The sequence below is a fragment of the Echinops telfairi genome, unplaced genomic scaffold (genome assembly GCF_000313985.2).
Source record: "Echinops telfairi isolate 266 unplaced genomic scaffold, ASM31398v2 ScPeMD7_7459;HRSCAF=8497, whole genome shotgun sequence".
Classification (NCBI taxonomy): Eukaryota; Metazoa; Chordata; class Mammalia; order Afrosoricida; family Tenrecidae; genus Echinops; species Echinops telfairi.
Genome location: NW_022111359.1, coordinates 8,052,706 through 8,074,675, shown reverse-complemented (window position 1 = coordinate 8,074,675; position 21,970 = coordinate 8,052,706). Strand labels below are relative to the sequence as shown.

Below are 21,970 nucleotides of genomic sequence, written 5' to 3'. Positions count from 1 at the left end.
CAGATCTGTGACAATAAATTTCTCTTTTGAAGTATTCAATTTTGTAGTAGTAGTATAATGCTGCCAAAGGAAACTAGTATATGGTTTAATCAACAGTATCTTTCTTAATTTAATTATTTCTATGGGGAAATGAATACCTAGAAAGTATTTCCATTGGAAAGTTAACCATAACCACTAGAAGCATTTAGTACAATGTCTGCCAAGTAGCACACATTCAATAAAATACATATCATGTAGTTGGGTTCTATTTACAAAAGTTATTTGTTTTAGCAAAATAGTTTTTTCCTGGAGCAACAAAGCTTAGATTGCTGAAAATGAAACCCAAAATGTTACAGTAAAAGTGGTCTAGTTACAATTCCAAATGAAATCTCAATATCCTAAGATTTCAGTAATGAAAATGAGGTCACTGATTGGGAAGAAATGGGATCTTGAACTTGGGAAGGGACATATTGGCAGATAACCAAGGATTGGGGCACACTGAGTCCTTAAATTCCACTGCAACACTCCTGCCCTCTTACTTCCAGAAAATGAGATCAACCTATGTGTGCCTGATGATTCTGAGGTATTACTTCTGATGGTGACTGGGTCTAATCTTGGGCATCATGTGAGATAGACACTTTCCATGACATTATTGAGTATGTTCAAGAACTACCCCTAGCACTCATTTTTACACCTAAATCTGTAAATGCAGAAACCAACTGCCATTGAGTCTCTGTTGATTCATAATGACCCTATCAGACACTTTAGCAGAGCTAACCATATGAGTTTCTGAGAGTGTTGCTCTTTGTGGGAGTAGATGGCATAACCTTTCTCCAATAAAGTGGCTGTGGGTTTCAAACTGCTGACCTTGCAGTGGGCAGCTCAACCAATAACCACTATGACACCGACTACGAAGTCCCAGGAGGGCCTAAAGGTGACATAGGAATTGGGATACTACACTTCAAATGAACAACTTGATATACCTGATAGATAAACCCAATCTGGAGAATATACACAAAACTGGCTAGTAAGGATATAAGTGAATGCTGCAAGGAATTTAAGTTGAATAAGTCTAAGTTCATTGTTGTGGGTCTGCTAATCACAGATTTTTTCACTTAATGTTTCCACTGAGAGATTTAAAGTTAGAAGCATAGATTATGTGGTGGAAAACACAACACCAAGTTAAAGAACCAGACTTGCCTTTACGTACTCTAAAGTCAAGCTTAGGGAGGTTGGCATGTGAGAGTGAATTTATGAGGTTAGATTCCAAAACCCACACAAGGAATGCACAGTAGACACATGGCATATCACAACCTAAGAAACAAGTTCATGAAATGAGTCCTACCATTCTTGAACACTATTGTGGTCATGTAAGCAAAAATTAACGTGAAAGCGGCCTTACTTTAAGACACATAAATGCAATGTGACTGACTGGAAACCATGGGTGTGAGTGTCAAGTGGCAGTTGTTAGAGAATTAAGACAATGTAGGTGCGGTTACTGGAGGGTGCAACAGAGTCACAGCTCTACAAACAAATCACTACCATTGAGTCCATTCTGACGCTTAGCAATCCTCAGTAGATGGTGTGTTCAAACTGCTGGCCTTGGCAATAGCTGCTCAGTGCATTGGGACATGGGTTATTGCTGATGCAGATAGGTTAAAATGTAGCACTTTAACATTTGTTCTCCTTTTAATCCCTCTATTTTCCTATTTTAACATGTTCTGTTTTCTTTCGACTGATGATTTTCTCCATTTACTTTGGTATTCCTGTTGAATTTTTGTATTTGTTTTTGTGTGTTTCCTCTTTATGAAATCTGGGGTAGGTGAATCTTTAGAGACAGTAACTGAATTAATGGTTTGCTTTAGGTATTGCATGGGAACATGGAGGTAATAACAATAAGTATAAGAAAGAAGAAAATTTTCTAAAATGTGTTGTGATGCTGATTCTATACCTCTTTTAAATATGATTGAACAACTTACTTGTATGATATGTGAATTAAATGACAATAAAGTTATTTTTAAGAAAAGAAGTGATAAGAGCTGTATGAGCCCCCAATAAAATGATTTTTAAAAATGAGAATTAAAATAAAGTGCAAAAAATAAAGAAAGAAGTGCCCATAATCCTACCCTCGTTGTTGATTAAATAGTACACTTTCTTTTGAATAAATCATTATTTGGCTGCTTTAAAGAGAAACTTATTATCTCCCAGTTCTGAAGATTATAAATCAGACACCAAGGAGAAGCAGCAGGGGTGTGAAAGCTTGAAAAGCCCTTGAGGAGAATGCATTAATTGCTGCTGCCAGCTGCAAGATGAGCTTGGGGATCCAGGAACTCCTTGGCCTGTGACCATATGATCCCATAGGATCTCATTTCCTCCTACTTTTCTCTGTATTTTCTGTAGTGTCCATGTTAGAAGAATGTCCTTAATTGCAAGTAGGGCTGTCAGGATAACCCTCCTTCAATTTCCTCTGCAAAGACATTTTCACCCATAAGGTTACAATCACATATCAAAAGGTGTGTCGTAGAATAAAGAAACAACTGAAAGGTGAGACCAACATGCATAGAAAGCTTTATACTTTCCTCCAGTTGATGAGATCCTCAATATAGAGGGTACAATTCTAGTGTTAATTGAATATGATCCCAGAGAAAGGATCACCACCCAAAATGCAAACTGAAAAACAGAACAGTGTATGATTCATATGGGCACTGAAACAGGCTAGCATTAGTAATCGATCACATTCACAGTGGAACTAAAGGATGACCAAGTTGTGCAGAAGGATACATCAAAACCCATTGAACTGTAAATAAAGGCATCTCTCATACTAATGACCAAGGAAAGTAGAATGAGTAGAGCACACATGCAGGACTCCAAGATGCTGTGTACCTCAGCAGGTGACATATGGCAATGTTGCAGACATGATAGCCAATCTGCTGGAAGAAAATGTTCTAACCAAGTAACAATCAGGATAAGTATAATCTGGTTGAGGCATCTTATGTAAGTTTTTCTCAGATCTATCAGGATATTTGTTCAGTAGCAATTTGGGGATGATAGTGGTTTTAACACATATTTCATTAAAGGCCATTTTGGAGAGAAAGAAGTACATGGGGGTGTATATCTGGTAGTCATAGGTGACAGTCAGGACAATGCACCAATTTCCAAATACAGTGGCCAGGAGCGTGGTAAACAGGAGAGGCAGCAGTTCTGGATCTTCTGTTAGTCCAAGGAGAAAGAACTTTGAAGCATATGGTTGGTTTCTGCATTCTTTATTAATGAATCTGATTTAAAACAATGAATGACAAGACAATCAAATGTATGGTCGACCAACTGCTAGCTGTAGTAACACCATGAGAGGCAGATATTATCTTGAGGAAGGATAAAGGGGAACTGAGGTAAATCCTCAAGAAAGAAAGGTCTGTTGTCATCTCAGGAAAGATGATCACATATCCCGCACCTTTATAGGGGAGGAAGGAGCCCAGTTTGCATTGAGTTACATGTTGGGGTTCCAACTGGAAGGTCAGCAGTTCAAATCCACCATCCACTCAGTGGTGGAAAGACTACTGTTTCTAGTCTTGTAGAGGGTTACAGTCTTCTTAGAAATCCACAGTGGTAGTTCTCCCCTGTGCTACATGGTATACATGAGCCAACATAGACTCAATGGCAGTGATTTTGGTTTGACAAAGGAAGAACGTGTAAGTGTGATGTCACAGGGCATCTGCAGGCTTTGTATCCCTGATCTCTAAATATCCCAAATTTCTTCTTCTTGCTTTGTGTCATCAAGTAGGTTCTGACCCAGAGTGACCATATGAACAACAGAATGAAACACGGCATGGTCCAGCACCAGCCTCACAATTGTTTCTATGACTGAGCCCACTGTGTCCGTTCATCTTCTCAAGGGCCTTCCTCTTTTTTGCAGCCACTACACTGTAAAAGACATAACGTCCTACTTCCGAAATGCTCTTTCCTGACAATATAGCCAAAGGCTGTAAGAGGAAGCTTTGCCATCCTTGGCTCTAAGGAATTCTCTGGCCTTACTTTTTCCAACACAAATATCTTTGTCCTGTTAGAAGTCCATGATAATTTCGGTGTTTCCCTGCAGTGCAATAATTAAATACATAAATTCTTCTTGAGTCTTCCTTATTCAATATCCAACAGATTTCCCTCTATCATTGGCCCTTGCCACAAAATGGAGGCGTTAGTTCCCTAACTCTAGGCTGGACTAATTTTCGTGATCCCAGATGTAACTAGGGAAGCTGACTGGCCAAGCTGCAGGGACATAGCTCTGCACAGCTAGCCTGGGACAGATAGAACCACAAATATACTTGGTTCTCAGTTCAATCTAGGGAAGCCCCAGTCCAATTCATCTGCAGTAATATCGCCCAGGCAGTAGTTACCGCACAGTCTACCAAACTGCCTATGGATACCTGTACTGCGCAACCTGGACCTGATGTCAATAGTGAATGAGCTAACTCTCCACACAAGCTGGGGGAGGTCCAGCTCCTCTTGGCATATCTAACCCCTACTCCCTGAGGTCAGATCTGCATGCCCTTATTTTAGCACACCTGAAGGAATGGCAGTTCCCAGGCATTTTATCCTCTCTCTGTGTGGGCACAAAGCACAAAACTGACCCATTAGCAAGGTATTAGCATTACAATACAAGCAGAAACTGCACCACAGGTTTCACACTGGGAATGTATGCAGGACACAAGGCCTAAAATGAGACCCAGGGTTCAGAGACTGCTACTGGCTGAGATACTAGACAGACCAAGCTACCAATCACTCAGCTGTCATACGACATGAGCCCCTGGCCAGTACCCAAGCCACTCACATAAACAACCTCCCCTCTGAGTAGGCTATTCCCTAATCCCTCCCTCCTAAACCACCAATCAGGTGGTAGAAATATACTCCAAGCCCCCACACTCATGTAACCACTTACATAATCCCCACCCAAAATCAAACTCATATCCTCTGACCTGACCCACCAGAAATATTTTCCTTAAGGATAATTAACCTAAAGCTTAAGAATACAGGAATGAAATTCTACCACAACAAATAATTCCCTTAGCCTTAATCTCAACCCTACCATGCTATCCTAAAAGACCATAGGACATTAAAACAACATACTCCCAGACAATGTCCCCAACTGCTCAAAAAACCTCTGAAAAGGAATCCCATACTTACAGCCACTCCCCTGTCTCCTCTGGACACAAACCCAGTCACCACTTCCCCACTGTCTGCATAGATTTGCCCAATCTGCGTCTCTGTGTTAATGAAATTTATAATATGAGGACGTTTGTGTTTGACCTCTTTAACTTAGCACAGTTTTCAAGGCTCATCTATGCTACAGATGTTAGATATACACAGAGTTAGTGAAGGAGAGTGAGCTACCCTGTGTACTACTGAAGCAATAATACTGATAGAGATATATATCAGCACTTCATACCTTTATCTAGTGGAATAATATACCATCACATGGCTGTACCACACATTGTTTATGCTAACATCTGTTGATTTGCATTTAAGAATTTTTTAATGTTTTAACAAGTATTTTTATATAATATTCTGTGTGGACACATATTGTCATAACTATTAGCAGTAGGTTTATCTAGGCATGTAATCACTATGTCCAAAGTTAACCCTATATTTATCCATTTGATAAACAGCCAAATTATTTTCTAATGCTGCTGCATTCTTTTATATCCCCCACAAGCATTGCATAAGTTTCCCAAATTATTTTCAACCTTACCAACACTTAACATTAGGACTTATTATTATTATCATTTTTGCAAACCCCAAAGTCATGTACACAATTTTTGCACTACTGCTAGCCCAAATTTCTACGTTCACTTCACCCTGTGATGCAATATAAAAAAAGGCCTTTCTATCTGATTTCATATAGAAATGTGCTTAATCATTGTTAGGTGTCACTGAGTCAGCTTTGATCATGACTACCCTATTACATTAGACCAAACAATATTTGGTCCTGCACTAAATGCACAATTGAAGCTATAAGCTAAGTAAGCCCATCATTGAAGCAACCGTGTCAGTCCATCATGTTGAGGCTTGTCCTCTCCCTCACTAACCCTGAAGGTTTCCAATCCAGATGTCCTTTACCAACGACTGGTCCCTCCTAAAACTTGTTCAAAATCCTAAACTGTAGTCTTACCACCCCAATTCCAAGGAGTATTTTGGCTGTCTTTTCTTGTGTAGGCTTTCAGTATGTGACAATACTTTGAGACTATGCATACGTTTTTCTGTGGCTTCTTCCCCCAAAGTTGGGAACAGAGTCCTTCTTTGTTGTCTGTTCTTAGCCTGGAAGCTCTGCTGAAAGTTGTTCACTTTGGAGGCCTGGCTGGCATTTGAAATGACAGTGTCCTAGCTTCCAACATCACAGCAATTCACAAGCCACCACCGGATGACAAACTGACAGACATTTGGTGGGGGACCTTTATTAACAACCAAGAAATATCTTTGTAACCTGTGCTTACTGAACAACTTACCATTTTTGACTTGCATGGCAACCTGTTCAATTCTTAATATGCGTTGTAATGATGAATTTTGTCTCTGGGAACAATGTGGCCATTGCAATAAATTACAAACTCTACTCCTTTCCTCCTCCTTCCTTTGCTTCAGCTTCCTTCTGGGTGTGGTGTGGTAGGTCAGTTCCATTCTCAATTGTATGAGCCACAATAAAATGATTTAAAAAAATTACAAGCTCTAGATGTGAAAGTAAGAGTGCTGTGTGAGATAGAACACACTAATATACTCTCTCATTACCAATGAAAATCTTCATATGTCCCTCCTTAAATTAAAATTCCTGATGTGGGTTAAATGATTACTCTATGAACTTTAAGGAGCTCTGTTGGTAAAGGGGCCTAGAAAACGAGCTGCTAACCATTATCTCAGTGTTTTGAGCCCACTAGTTGCTTAATCAGAAAAGAAAGATGGTATATGCATGCTGCAGTGAAGATTTAAAGCCATGGAAACTCAAAGGGACAGTTTTACTCTCCCCTCTAAGGCTGCTTTGAGTTGGAAGAGATTTTCTAGCTGAGAATTATAAAATCCTTAAAAAAGGCCTCTTGATGCTGTTAAGTTAATGAGGGTTAGGGAATAGGAATGAGAAAATTCATAGCAACATCAATTCCAACACAAATCACAATTAAAAAAAATAATTCATGAATAACAATGAGTACAGGAAGAAGAAAATGTTCTAGGATTGAATGTGGTGATAATGGTACAACTATTCTTGAAAGATGGAATTATGCAATTATAAGATGTGTTGATGAAGTGCTGATAAATCTCTTAAAGATACATTTAAAAAAATTCTTATAACTGAGCAATAAGAATCATCATCATAAACGTAGAAAAGATTGATGTCAAGATTACATTTTACTTTTGATGTCACAATGATCTCACATGGAAGCAGCAGTCAAGAAATCAAACATTGGGAAAATCAAGTGAACAAATAATTTTATAAAACTCATAGAATAAAAGAACATAACAGGAATGATAAAAAAAGAAATTCAAGTTAACAATGATCACTAGAGATGAGACATCTGATGTGATTGGGAGATAGTCCATTGGATGCTACGCGGTTTATAATGCTTTATTTATTGAATTTGTGGTGGGTTTCTATTTTGTCATTATATGGCTATTTTAAAGAAGTACAAAAAGTATGTATATAAAGTTACAACAAATTGGAATAGAATCCGTCACAGTGGGGGATATGTGTGTGTGTGTGTGTGTGTGTGTGTGTATACATAGTTTCTAAGGTAGTAAGTATTTCTTGCGGAAAGTAACAGGACTTGAAAGAGAGCCAAGTTGAGTGTGCAGATGAGTGGAAGAATCACAGTATTAGAGAATACATAGGGTGCTTGTGCATCATATTGTTGGTCACCTTAAACCATCCGTGAACATTCTATCACTCCCTCTTCTATAATCAAAGTCTCCATAATGATGTACTAGATGAAAGTTTTAAAGGAAATCAGTTTTTCATTCAACTATTCATGCACACCATTCCACATCAGTCACCGAAACCCCAGATTGTATTACCACTTTCCCCAAGTGCATTTTCTTCAACTAAGATAAAAAGACCCCTCCTTGAACAGAAGATGATGTTCACTCTTTATCCTACCTGTCATATGTAGAGGTTCCAAAAGTAGCAAGTGGAAATAGAACACGGGGAGTCAACACCTATCCCACGACAGGAGGCATGCATTCTGGTGTCTCTGTTGAAATGTGTATTAAAAATAAGCCTGAGGATGACAGTACATTTTCTGCCTCTGAAACTAAAATAATTATCTTCAGCCCAAGAAAAACTGCTCCTAGGAGGAATCCACCAAACTCAATCCTATTTTTTTAATTCTGTACATTTTCTTCTTCAAATTTCCAAGGAAGGAAAGCGATATCTCTTTTGAAGCATAGAAATGTCTGAGAGTCTCTTAAATATTATCCCCAAAGACTTCTTCACTGAAGATACTGACCTATCTTGGACCACCTGAAGCACTAACAAAATAGATTATGAAACAGAATGTGGCTGAGGCTGATGCTGACATTCAGAAAAGGCTGAGCACAGACAGTCTTTAATAATTAGTGACTTGGCAGAGATGGCACAGTGACTACAAGGAACAGAGTCTAACAAAGAGTTTTTTCAAACTTACCTTGATGTCTCTGTTCCTCAAGCTGTAGATAAAAGGATTTATCATTTGAGGGAAAACAATATACATCACTGTGACTACTGCTGTCTTTCTGGAAGACTGTGTAAAGATGGAACTGATGTACACACCAACCCCCGTCCCATAAAATAAAGAAACAACGGACAGGTGAGACCCACAGGTTGAAAACGCTTTATATTTTCCGCCAGCTGATGGTATGCTCAAAACAGAAGAGACAATTTTAGTGTAGGAGAATATGATCCCAGAAAGAGGAGCACCAGCCGATATGCAAGCCACGAAGTATAGCAGGAAGTTATTAATGAGGGTACTGGAACAGGCAATCTTGAGAACCTGAGGAAGCTCACAGAAGTATTGAGGGATTTCCAGATGGGTGCAGAAGGACAGGTGCAAAATCATGAGACTGTGGAGCAGAGAAACCATCATACTAATGACCATGGAAAGTAGAACCATAAGGCTACAGAAGCAAGGATTCATGATGACGCTGTACCTTAGTGGGTGACAAATGGCCATATAGCGGTCATAGGCCATTGCTCCTAGAAGACAATTTTCAAACATAATAAAAGCCAGGACAAAGAAATTCTGGCAGATGCAGCCTGTAAAAGTGATGCTCTGAGTGTGTGTCTGGATATTCACCAGCATCTTTGGGATGGTAGTTGTGCTTAAGAATATGTCATTAAAGGACAGATTGGAGAGAAGGAAGTACATGGGTGTTTGCAGGTGCGAGTCAGAGGTGACAACTAAGACAATAAGAAGGTTTCCAAAAACAGTGACCAGGTATATCATCAGGAACAGGCTGAAAATGATGGGCTGCAGTTCTGGATCATCTGTCAGTCCCAGGAGAATGAACTCTGCAACAATTGTTTGGTTTCTCTGTCCTATATTGTTTACGAATCTGATGAAAAGATCAGGTAAAACGACAATCAGATGTGTGCTCCCTGGAATGCACGCAGCAGTAGAACCCCCGGAGACAGCTATGATATTGTGTAAGGGAAGAGGGGAATAAAGGGGGATGTAAACGGATTATGATTGCTGAGTTCTTTAAAAAGGAAACTGAAGCCTATATCGCAGGGTCAACATTTATGTGCTCTCAAAGGGCTTGACTTCCCATTATTATTATTATTATTATACTCTATGTTTCTCTATATAGTTTAAATGTTTAATAATTAAAAACATAGAAAATGATAGACCAAATGGCATTCTGAATAGTCACTTTAGGACACAAATGTCTTTTTTCAGCTATCCGAGCCATGTGCTGGAAATAATTAAAAAGATGTACTGAAAATCGAGAGGATAAGATGAATGTGAGCAGGTCTCTTTTACTACCACAAACACAGAATGCTAATAAATGCCACAGAATTTTGTAACTTTCATTCTGTGTCCAAAAGGTTAGATGGTTTCTCAACAGGAAAATCATTTTTTTATTTTAGAGGCAGAAAAAGAGACTCACGGAATGAGAGATATCTTTAATGTCTTATAAGATATAAGAATCAAGGCAAAAAAGATTGCCATGGAATTCTTAGCTCCAACCGGTACCTGCATATCTGTTTTTATGCCCATTGCTTTTGTAGATGTGCCTTTAGTCAAACACCTGCCCTTCTTTCCAAACATTATCTAGCAGACTTTCGGTTACCTGGCCATCATCCCTGAAGAAGTAGAGCTGGCATCTAGTCAGGATGTAGAGAACAGAAGGTCCACCCTGAGAAAAGACAGAGGGTCTCTGTGAAGACTTAGGTTCCTGGATATAAACTATCATCTCTGGTAATGAGGTCATGCATTCTACCTCCTCACAGGGGAAGAACTCTTTATGAGGGAAGTCATATGCACACTATTTGTAGTTTCTCTATCCCTAGAGGCTCATTATTCAATGCTCCTCATTTACCCAACACATGTATTGTCATTCTGATCCCTTAGAAATTAAATATTGTTAATTTCCTAACCTTGCCAGACCAATTGCATATTATTTGACATTCTCCTTGTATTTCTGTACACTCTTGTGTCACGCATGTTGAAACATGGACCCACAATTATTTACCTGATGGAAATTCCTCTTTTCATTTTAGGTAATTAATAAGGATCTTGTTGTTATTAGCTACAGGAGATGCAAATTCAATATTAGGTAGGGAAGTCCAGTCCACATATTTGAATATTTAGAAATATTTAGAAAATATTTTAGAAGTGTTTAAAATTCAAACACACCAATGTTTCTTCTAAAATTAATTGACTCTCTCTTGACAATGAACCTATATTTTGTATGTTATTAAACTCAATTTATTACCATTGTGTCATGCTGACTCCTCATGATCCTGTTGGAGAGGGTAAAATGCCCCTGTAAATTTCCAATACAGTAACTCTTTACCAGAGTAGAAATTTTCACCTTTCTCCTGTGGAGGGGCTGAAGGCTGAACTGCTGACCTTGTGATTAGCAGCCCAAGTGTAACCACTTTCATTGGGGACATTAAAACCTATTCCTTCATTAATGTAGAGTCTAGCAAATATAGACATACTTTCATTAGCCCTTTTGAGTTTTATCAAAGCATTTTCTAAATTAATCACATACATATATTTTTGTTTTTATTGGAAAATTCTGACTTGAAATTTGGTATTGAATGTTTAATTCTCATGGAGAAAAATAAAACTCAAGGCATTGGTTTTCAGTTTATCTATAATCCTTGTAAATTTTGTAATATTTTCAATGAAATATAAATGGCAAGGATGGTACTTAATATGAATATTTACCTAATTGTTCATGCTTTCAATTCAATATGTTAGCCATTTGTTTTACAGATGTGTGTATATGTACAGAAATTTTGTCATCCTGTACTTAATCAATATACCAAGAGTGATTGGGACAAGTTGTCATTTGTATGTCACCCTTTGCCTTCTTTTAAAAAATTAATCATTTTATAGGAACTCTTACAGATATTATAACAATTCATAATTCAGTTAGATCAGCATCATTTTACAATGTCTACCACCATATTTCAAACCTTTTCTTTCTTCTTGAAACCCTTTGCCTCAAATTGCGTTCATTTCACACACATGCAACCATACACGAAGCATAATAATATAGAGCTGTGTTACAATAGAGTCAAGTGTTCCATATTCCCATATGGAACAGAGACATTAAAACAAGGTGCGCTTTTCCAGGACTCACCGGACAGCTCAAGTAGGATGAGATGAGTTGGTTGAGCAAAGCCATTCTGTGGATTTATGTTCGTAACAAAAACGGTGGCTGGCAGTTTCCTCTTTGCAAGATATAAGAACTACATGTCCTAAAAGAAGCGATACATGAAGGCAAAGGAAGAGGTGGTGCTTCTTGATTTGTGATGTGAGAATGAGCACGATGTTTGGAACATTGTGTGGGCCAAGAGTGTTGACTTAAAATTTTCCAATTTTATGTCTGAAGAGAAAACAAAGCGCTTCTTGCTGATGAAGTTCTGGGTTTGTGATTTTCTCAATATAACCCATCAATAGGACTCAGTTAATAAACTGAATTTAGAATAAGAGGATGATTAGTCAGAGTGACTGTGAACCTGCTTTTCAAGGACATGCCAGTAAAATATGTTCAGATTCACATATAATAAAATCAGTGGCAGGTGGGTCAACTCTAATTCTTGGGACCCTAAGAGTGCCATAGTTGAACTAAACTCCTTAGGGTCTTCAAAGATTGATTGGGGAATAGATCCACAGGTCCTCTTTAAAGGTACTTTTGTGTTGATCTATCTTCCAACCGTTCAGTTACTAACCAAGTGAGTGAGGGTTTTGCACCGTCCAAGGACTTTTATTTATTCAACAAGGGTCAGATAAATCGTATAATCCATGAGGAAATGGATTATCTTAACAATGAAAACCAGCAAAATCTACAATCAGCAAATATTGACAGAACTAAAAAGCAGACATTTCTACAATAATAGTGGCGATTTCAACACAGCACTTCCAGGGTAACCAGAACATTTTGACATATACAACGTTATGAACTTTCAAAATATCACCATTTTCCTTGTAAGGAGCTCTCTGGCTGTACTGTTTGAATATTCTTGGTAAAACACCAAATGATACAAAGTCTGTAAGGAAACACTTGCTGTATAGATGGACTGGGGATTACACTTGAGTTTCAATAAAAGTTGCAATTAATCCAACACTTTAAAAAATTATATTTAATAAAGTTTTTGGTCATAAATATATTTATTTATTTTTAAATCATTTTATTGGTGGTTAATACAACTCTTATCAAAATACATACATACATCAATTGTGTCAAGCACATTTGTACATTCGTTGCCCTCATCATTCTCAAAATATTTGCCCTACTTAAGCCCTTGTATCAGCTCCTCATTTCCCTCCTCTCTCCCCACTCCACCTTCCCTCATGAACCCTTGATAATTTATAAATTATTATTATTTTCTCATGTTTTACACGTTCTGACGTCTCCCTTCACCCACTTTTCTCTTGTCCATCCCCCTGAAAGGAGGTTATATGTACATCCTTATAATCTTTTGCCCCTTCACCATACTTGTTCAATCTGTATGCTGCACAAATCATCAGAGAAGCTGTATTATATGAAGAATAATATGACATCATGATTGGAGTAAGGCTCATTAACAATCTTGATATGCAGGTGAATAACATTTTTTGCTGAATGTGAGGAGGACTTAAAGCACTTTCTGATGAAGATCAAGTTTTGCACTCTTCAGTATGGATTACAACTCAATGTAAAGAAGACTCAAACCCTCACAATTGGACCAATAAGTAGCATCATGATAAATGGAGAGAAGGATTAAATTGCCAAGGATTTAATCTTGCTCGGATCCACAATCCATGCCTGTGGACGCAGCAGTCAATAGGCAAAAGATGTGTTGTGGTAGATAAATCTGCAGTACAAGATCTTTTTTAAAATAATTGAAAATAAATGATAAAAAAAAAGAAAAGAAAAGAAAGGTTTTGCGTTAATTTGAGGCTTAAGGTGTGCCTTACCCAAGCCATGGTATTTTCCATGGCCTCATATGTATTCGAAACTTGGACATTGAATAAAGAAGTTCCACGAGGAATTGGTGCATTTGAATTGTGGTGTTGGAGAAGAATATTGCTAAAGGACAAACTGATATATCTTCCAAGAAGCATGGCCAGAGTGCACCTTAGATGTAAGGATGGTAAGACTTCCTCTTAAACACTTTGGACAGATGGTCAGTGAGATCAATCCCTGGAGAAGGACATCATCCGTGGTATAACGGAAGGGCAGTGAAAAAGAATAAGACCCTCGATTGGATGGATTGACATCATGGCTACAACAATGAGCTCAGGCATAGGATCAATAGTAAGGATGGTGCAGGACACTGCAATGTTTTGCTCTGTTGTACATAGGGTTGCTATAGTTTGGAACAAACTAGATAGCATCTAACCAAACCAAATACATTTCTTTGGATTTTATTATTTAAAATTCTTGCATCACACAGGCTAGTGGACTTAGATGACAGTTCACTTAGGCGGCTGCTGGTTTGAAGGCAATCTTTTAAGACTCCAAGCCAGGCACCAATTGCTTACTTCGCCACACCTTTCTAGACCATATCTTCAGAGATCTCTTTATGATGGTGAGCATTGAGCAGGGCCATATCATAAGAACCAGTTGGTCTTAGATTGGGTCTAAAACTAAGTATGAGCTCCAAATTCATTCATTACCTGCGATATGAGGCAGAACTCTGGCTGGATAATGCCTGATTTTTGAGCATTGAGTCTTAAGATCCGGACACAAGCCCCAAACTAGATGGTTCCACCTCTATTGGATCTGTAAGACTCTGCATGCCACTAGTAGTGGACTTATGGACTTGATTTGGACTGGGCTGGGATGTTTTATGGAATATCCCATTACTCTTGATAAAAAGCTCTCTCTTACACACATATAAACCTCACTGGATTTGTTTCTCTAGTCAACCAGGTGTAACATATACGCTCAAAAAATAATTAATATGGATGCATTCAAAGGGATTTAGAATTGGGGAGTACAGCAAAGTGGGACAGCAGTCCTGAAGACGGTGTCTTTCTTCATGGTCTCTAGTTTGTTCTTGTAGATGCAGATGCACTATCACACATAGTATCCACATAGAGAAAATGTATTGTCTTTCTTGGACATATTGTTAATACATTTTCAAGGGAGACATGAGAAAACATGTAGTATATAAAATGGTTGCTCCAAAAATACTTTTTTATGTTCAATATTTTGTAACTTGTTTATATTACTGATATGTTAAAGGATGACTGCTAGCTTAATTGAATAAGTTATATTTTCTGAGGAGACCAGGTCTAGATGATCCCTGTCAGCCTACTTGCAATCATGTATATTTCTGTAACTTGGACAGTGCAGAAAACACAGGAAAAAGGAGGAAGCAACAAAATCACAGAGGAAAATTTGGGGATCATAGGGTCACAGTCCATGGACATGCTGGAGTCAGTAGCTCTTCCTGAAGCTAGAAGAGACAATAATTGTGTGCTTCTAGAGCCTTCTAAGTGAGCACACTTTGCTGATGCAATTGTATCTGATTTACAGAATTCAGATCTGTGCAAAAAGAAATTAATCTTTTTAAGTAGTCAACTTTGTAGCATTTTTATCTGGCTGTCAAAAGAAGCAAGTATAGGTTTTAATGAACAATGCCCTTCTTTAATTATTTATATAGGGAAATGAATACCTCACATGTAATTCCATTGGGAAGTTAACCATAACCACTAGAAGTATTTAATACAATGTCTGCCAAGTAGCACACATCCAATAAAATACATATAATTTAGTTGGGCTCCATTTAAAAGAGTTATTTCTTTTAGCAATATAGTTGCTTCCTGGAATAACAAAGCTTAGATTGCTGGAAATTACACCCAATATGATAGAGTAAAAGTAACTTAGTTACACTGTCAAATGTAATCTCAATTGCAAAAGATTTCTGTAGTGAAAGTGAAGCCACTGACTGGGAAGAAATGGGATCTTGAAAGTTGGGATGGGGACATATAGGTCTAAAAGCAGTGGGACACACTGGGCACTCTCTAAATGCTTAAATTCCACGGCAACACTCTGGTCCAAAGATCCAGCCCTCGTATCTCCAAGGGATGAGATGAACTTGGTGTGTCTGATGATTCTGAGATATCAGCTCTGATGGTGCCAGGGCCAGTTCTTGGGCATCACATGAGATAGATGCTCTCCATGACATTACTAAGTGTGTTTAAGAACTACCCCTAGCACTCATTTTTACATCTAGACCTCTAAACGCAGAAACTCACTGCCATCAAGTCTCTGTTGGTTCATAATGACCCTCTCAGACATTTCAGCAGAACTAACCATATGAGTCTCTGATACTGTTGCTCTTTGTGGCAATCGATAGTATTGTCTTTCTCTGATGAAGTGGCTGTGGGTTTCCAACTGCTGACCTTGTAGTTGGCAGCTTAACAAATAACCACTATGACACCGAGCACTAAGTCCCAGAAAGGCCTAAAGGTGACATAGGAATTGGGATACTACACTCCAAATGACCAACATGATATATAAACCAAAACTGGCTAGTAAGGATATAAGAGAATGCTGCAAGGTACATAAAGTTGAATAAGTCTAAGTTCATTGTTGTGGGCCCAAAAACCACTGATTTTTCATTGTAGGTTTCCACCGAGAGATGGAAAGTTAACCCTGTACTTTATTTGTGAAGCGTAGAATATGTGGTGGAAAACACAATACCAAATTAAAGTCAGACTTGCCTTTACATACTCTAAAACCAAGCTTTGGGAGGTTGGCATGTTACATGGAATTTATGAATTCACATTGCAAAAACCACACCTGGAATGCACAGTAGTCACATTGTATACCCCCAACCATGAAAAAAAAAGTTCATGAAGAGAGTCCTACCATTCTGGAAGACCAGTGTGGGTATGCAAGCAAAAATTGATGTTGGAAGTGGCCTTACTTTAAGACATAAATGCAATGTGACTGACCGGAAACCATGGGTGTGAGTGTCAAGTGGCAGTTGTTAGAGAATTAAGACAATGTAGGTGCGGTTACTGGAGGGTGCAACAGAGTCACAGCTCTACAAACAAATCACTACCATTGAGTCCATTCTGACGCTTAGCAATCCTCAGTAGATGGTGTGTTCAAACTGATGGCCTTGGCAATAGCTGCTCAGTGCATTTGGACATGGGTTATTGCTGATGCAGTTAGGGTAAAATTGAGCACCTTAATATTTGTTCTCCATTTTGACCCAATGATTTATATTTTAAAATATTTTCTATTGTCTTTTCATTGATGTTTTTATCCCTTTTACTTTGATATTTTTGTGGGTTTTTTTTGTGTTTCCTCTGTATGAAATTTGGGATAGGTAATTCTATAGGGACAGTCACTGAATTCATGGTTTCTTGGGGGCATTGCAAGGGAAGTTGGGGGGAAATGTGGAGCTAATAACAAAGAGTATAAGAAAGAAGAAAATTTTTGAAAAATTAGTTGTGATGATTATTCTATCTCTTATAAATATGATTGAACAACTTAATTGTATGATATGTGATTTAAATGGCAATACAATCATTTTTAAGAAAAGAAGCACACATGACCCTACTCTCAGTGTTGATTGAAGGGTACAGTTTCTTTTGTATAAAAATTACTTGGCTGCTTTAAAGAGAAATTTATCATCTCCCAGTCTTGAAGGTTATAAATCAGACAGCAAGGAGCAGCAGGAGCGGGAAAGCTTGAAAGGCCCTTGAGGAGAACGCATTCATTGCCTCCGCCGGCTGCGAGATGAGCTTGTGACTCCAGGAGCTCCTATACGTGTGGCCGCATGACCCTGATGTTTCTCTGTGTGATCTTGTTGCATCCTACTTTTCTCTGTATTTTCTGCAGTGCCTATGCTACAAGAATATCCTTAATTGCAAGTAGGGCTCTCAGGATAACCTTCCTTCATGTTCCCCACACAGACATTTTCACCAATAAGTTAAGAATGACATATCAAAAGGTGTGTCACAGAATAAAGAAACAACTGAAAGACGAGACCACATCCAGCTGATGACATCCTCTAATCTAGACGGTGCAATTTTAGTGTTAAGAGAATATGATCCCAGACAGAGGATCACCACCCAAAATGCAAACTAAAAACTGGAAAAGTATATTATTAATACGGGCACTGAAACAGGCTAGCCTTAGTATCTGAGCACATTCACAGTGGAACTAATGGATGACCAAGTTTGTGCTGAAAGCTACATCAAAAACCATCAAACTGTAGATAAGGTCATACTAATGACCCAGGAAAGTAGAATGAGTAGAGCATACATGCAGGACTCCATGATGCTGTGTACCTCCGCATGTGACATATGTCTATGTTGCGGCCATGATATCCAATCTGCTAGAAGAAAATGTTCTAACAAAGTAACTATCAGGACAAGTATAATCTGGTTGAGGTGTCTTATGTAAATTTTGCTTAGATTTTTCAGGACATTTGTTCAGTAGCAATTTGGGGATGGTAGTGGTTCTTACACAGATATGATTAAAGGGCAATTTGAAGAAAAAGAAGAACATGGGGTGTGCATGTGGTAGTCATAGTTGACAGTCAGGACAATGAACAGATTTCCAAGTCCAGTTAGCATATACATGGTCACGAACATGATAAACAGGAGAGGCAGCACTCCTGGATCTTCTGTTATTCCAAGGAGAAAGAACTTTGAAACATATGGTTGGTTTTTGCATTCTATATTAATGAATCTGATTTCAAACAATGAATGACAAGACAATGAAATGTATCGTTGACCAACTGCTAGTTGTAGCAACAACATAGGAGGCAGATATTATCTTTAGGAAGGATCAAGAGGAACTGAGGTAAACCCTTAAGAAAGAAAGATGTTTTGTCATCTAAGGAAAAATTATCACATATTCCACACCATTATAGGGGATGAAGGAGCCCAGTTGGCAGGGAGTTACATATTGGGCTTCTAACTGGAAGGTCAGCAGTTCAAATCTACCATCCACCCACTGGGAGAAAGACCAAGATTTCTAGTCTTGTAAAGGGTTACAGTGTTCTTAGAAATCCACAGTGGTAATTCTCCCCTTTGCTATAGGGTATACATGAGCCAATATAGACTCAATGACAGTGATATTTATTTGACAAAAAAACAATGTATAAGTGAGATATCACAAGGTATCTGCAGGCTTTGTATCCCTGAAGTCTAAACATCCCAGATTTCTTCTTCTTGTTTAATGTCATCGTGTAGGCTCCAACCCAGAGTGGCCATATGAACAACAGAATGAAACAGTGCATGGTCCAGCACCATCCTCACAATTGTTCCTAGACTGAGCCCATGGATGCCACCACTGTGTCAATTCCTCTTCTCAAGGGCCTTCCTCTATTTTGCCACCTTTCCATTTAAAAGACATAAGGTCCTCTCCAGAGAATACTTTCCTGACAATATAGCCAAAGGCTGTAAGAGAAAGTTTTGCCATCCTTGCCTCTACAGAACACTCTTGCCTTACTTTTTCCAAAACAGATCTCTTCGTCCCATTAGCATCCATGGGACTTACCGTATTCTCCTCCAGTGCTATAATTCAAATGCATAAATTCTTCTTGGATCTTCCTTAGTCATCATCCAAGAGATTTCCCTATGTCATTGGGCCCTTGCTGCAGTCTGGAGGCAGGCACTTCCCCAACTCAAGTCTGGACTAAATTTTCCTGATCCCAGAGTTAACTAGAGAAGCTGACTGGCCAAGCTGCAGGGACATAGTTCTGCACAGCTAGCCTGGGACAGATAGAAACACAAATTTACTTGGTTTTCAGTTCAATCTAGGAGAGCCCCAGTCCAACTCATTCTCAGTAATATTGCCCAGGGTGTAGTTACCGCACCATGTACCAAACTGCCTGAGGATAACTGTACTAGGCAACCAGAAGCCAGTATCAATAGTGAATGAGCTAACTCTCCACACAAGCTGGGGGCGCTCCAGCCCCACTGGGCATATCTAGCCCTCTGCCCTGAAGTCAGACTTGCATGGCCCTAAGCATGGCCACTCCCAGGCATTTTCCCCCCACCTGACCCATTAGCAAGGTATTATCATAACAATTCAAGTAGAAACGTCACCACAGGTTTCCCATTGGGAATGTATGCATAACACAGGGCCCAAAATGAGACCCAGAGTTCAGAAGACCCTACCGGCTGAGATACTAGACAGGCTGAGCTACCAATCACTCAACTGTCATATGACATGGACTCCTGGTCAGCACACAAAGCCAGTCACATAAAAAACCTGCCCTTTGAGTAAGCTATTGCCTAATCCCTCCCTCTTAGACCACCTAATTAAGTGGCAGAAAGATTAGGTGGCAAGCCCCACACCCATGTTCCCACTTACATAATTCAAAAAAATCAAACTCATCTCCTCTGACCTGACCTACCAGAAGTATTTTCCCCAAAGATAATTACCCTAACTCTTAAGGATACAGGAAACCATTCCCTTAACCTTGATCTCAACCATACCCTGCTATCCTAAAAGACCATAGGAAAGAAAAATAACCTATCACTTGACCCTGTTCCCAACTGCTCAAAAAACCTCTGTTCCTCATAGTCCTGAGCTTCCCCAGGACAAGGTCTAGACCACAGCTGTTCCTGTGTTGGAATTGATGTTCCTGTGCGTTTTCCTATTCCTATCCCCTAACCCTCTTTAACATAACAGCATCAAGAGGGCTCTTTTAAGGATCTTATAATTCACAGCTTGAGAGTCTCCTCCAACTCATAGCAGCCTTAGAGGGCAGAGGAAAACTGTCCCTTTGGGTTTCCATGGCTTTAAATCTTCACTGTAGCATACACCATCTTTCTTTTCTGATGGAGCAACTAGTGGTCTCCAACCACTGAAGTGATGGTTGGCAGCTCATTTTGTAGGCTCCTTTACAAACAGAGCTCCTTAAAGTTCATAGAGTAATCATTTTACCCATCTGAGGAATTTTAATTAAGGAGGGACACATAGAGGTTTTCCTTGGTAATGAGAGAGTATATTAGTGTGTTCTAACTCACACAACACACTTACTTTCACATCTAGAGTTTATAATTCATTGCAATGGCCACATAGTCCCCAGAGACAAAATTCATGATCAAAGTTTATATTAAGGAAGTGAACAGGTTGTCATGCAAGTGAAATATGATACACTTGTTCGGTAAGCACAAGTGACAAAGATCTTTCCTGGCTTTTAATAGATGTCCCTCACCAATTGTCAGTTTGTCAACCTGTGGTGGTTTGTGCATTGTCGTGATGTTGGAAGCAGGGCACTGTCATTTCAAATACAAGCCAGGCCTCCCGATGTTAACAAGTTTCCGCAGCGTTTCCAGGATAAAGACAGACAACAAAGAAGGACTCTGCTCCAAGCTTGGGAGGAAGAAGTCACTGAAAATCTTATACATAGTTTTGAAGTATTGCCAGATACTGAAAGTCTAAGCAAAGGAAAGTCCAGCCAAAATACTCCTTGGGATTGGGGATGGCAAGACTACATTTGAGGACTTTGAACAAGTTTTAGGAGGGACCAGTCCTTGATTGTCAACATACAGGGTTAGTGAAGGAGAGGACAACCCTCAACAAGATGAACTGACACAGTGGCTTCAACAATGGACTCAATGAGCTGATTGCATCGATTGTGCATTTAGTGCAGGACCAATATTGCTCAGTCTAATGTAATACGGTAGTCATGATCAAAGCTGACGCAGGGGCACCTACCAACCATAAAACACAACATTTTTATAGGAAATCAGATCGACAGGCCTTTTCTATATTGCATCACAGAGTGAAGTGAACCAAAAATATTTGGCTAGCAATAGTGCAAACTTTGTGTGCATGAACTATGGACTTTGCAAAAATAATACTAATAAGTCTGAATAGTAAGTGTTGACAAGGTTGAAAAATAATCTGGGAAACGTATACAATGCTTGTGGGTCTATAAGATAATGCAACAGCAATAGAAAATAATTTGGCTGCTTATCAAATGGATAAATATAGGGTTAACTTTGACCATCGTGATTTCATGCCTAGATAAACTTCCTGCTTGTAGTTAAGACAATATATGTCCACAGAGGATATTATATAAAATTACATAATGAAACATTAAAAAATCTTAAACGCCAATCAATAGTAGTTTGAATAAACAATGTGTGGTACAACCATGTGTTGGCATATTATTCCACGTGAAAAAGAAGTGAAGTGCTGATATAGATCTCTATCAGTGTTGTTTGTTCGGGTTTACACAAGGTAGTTCACTCTCCTTCACTAACTCTGTGTATATCTAACATCTATGACATAGATGAGCCTTGAAAACATTGTGCTAAGTTAAAGAAGTCAA

At 38.8% G+C, this 21,970-nt stretch overlaps 1 protein-coding gene across 1 annotated transcript; it reads right to left on the bottom strand.

Moving 5' to 3' along the window:
• Positions 1-8,594: 8,594 nt before the first annotated feature.
• Positions 8,595-20,885, bottom strand: LOC101658520 (olfactory receptor 7G2-like). The gene is made up of 2 exons (XM_030888312.1): positions 20,849-20,885; positions 8,595-9,622 (listed from the first exon to the last, which is right to left on the bottom strand). Exons 1-2 carry the CDS (start codon positions 20,883-20,885, stop codon positions 8,595-8,597), a joined length of 1,065 nt encoding a protein of 354 aa, XP_030744172.1.
• Between the last annotated feature and the right edge of the window lie 1,085 nt (positions 20,886-21,970).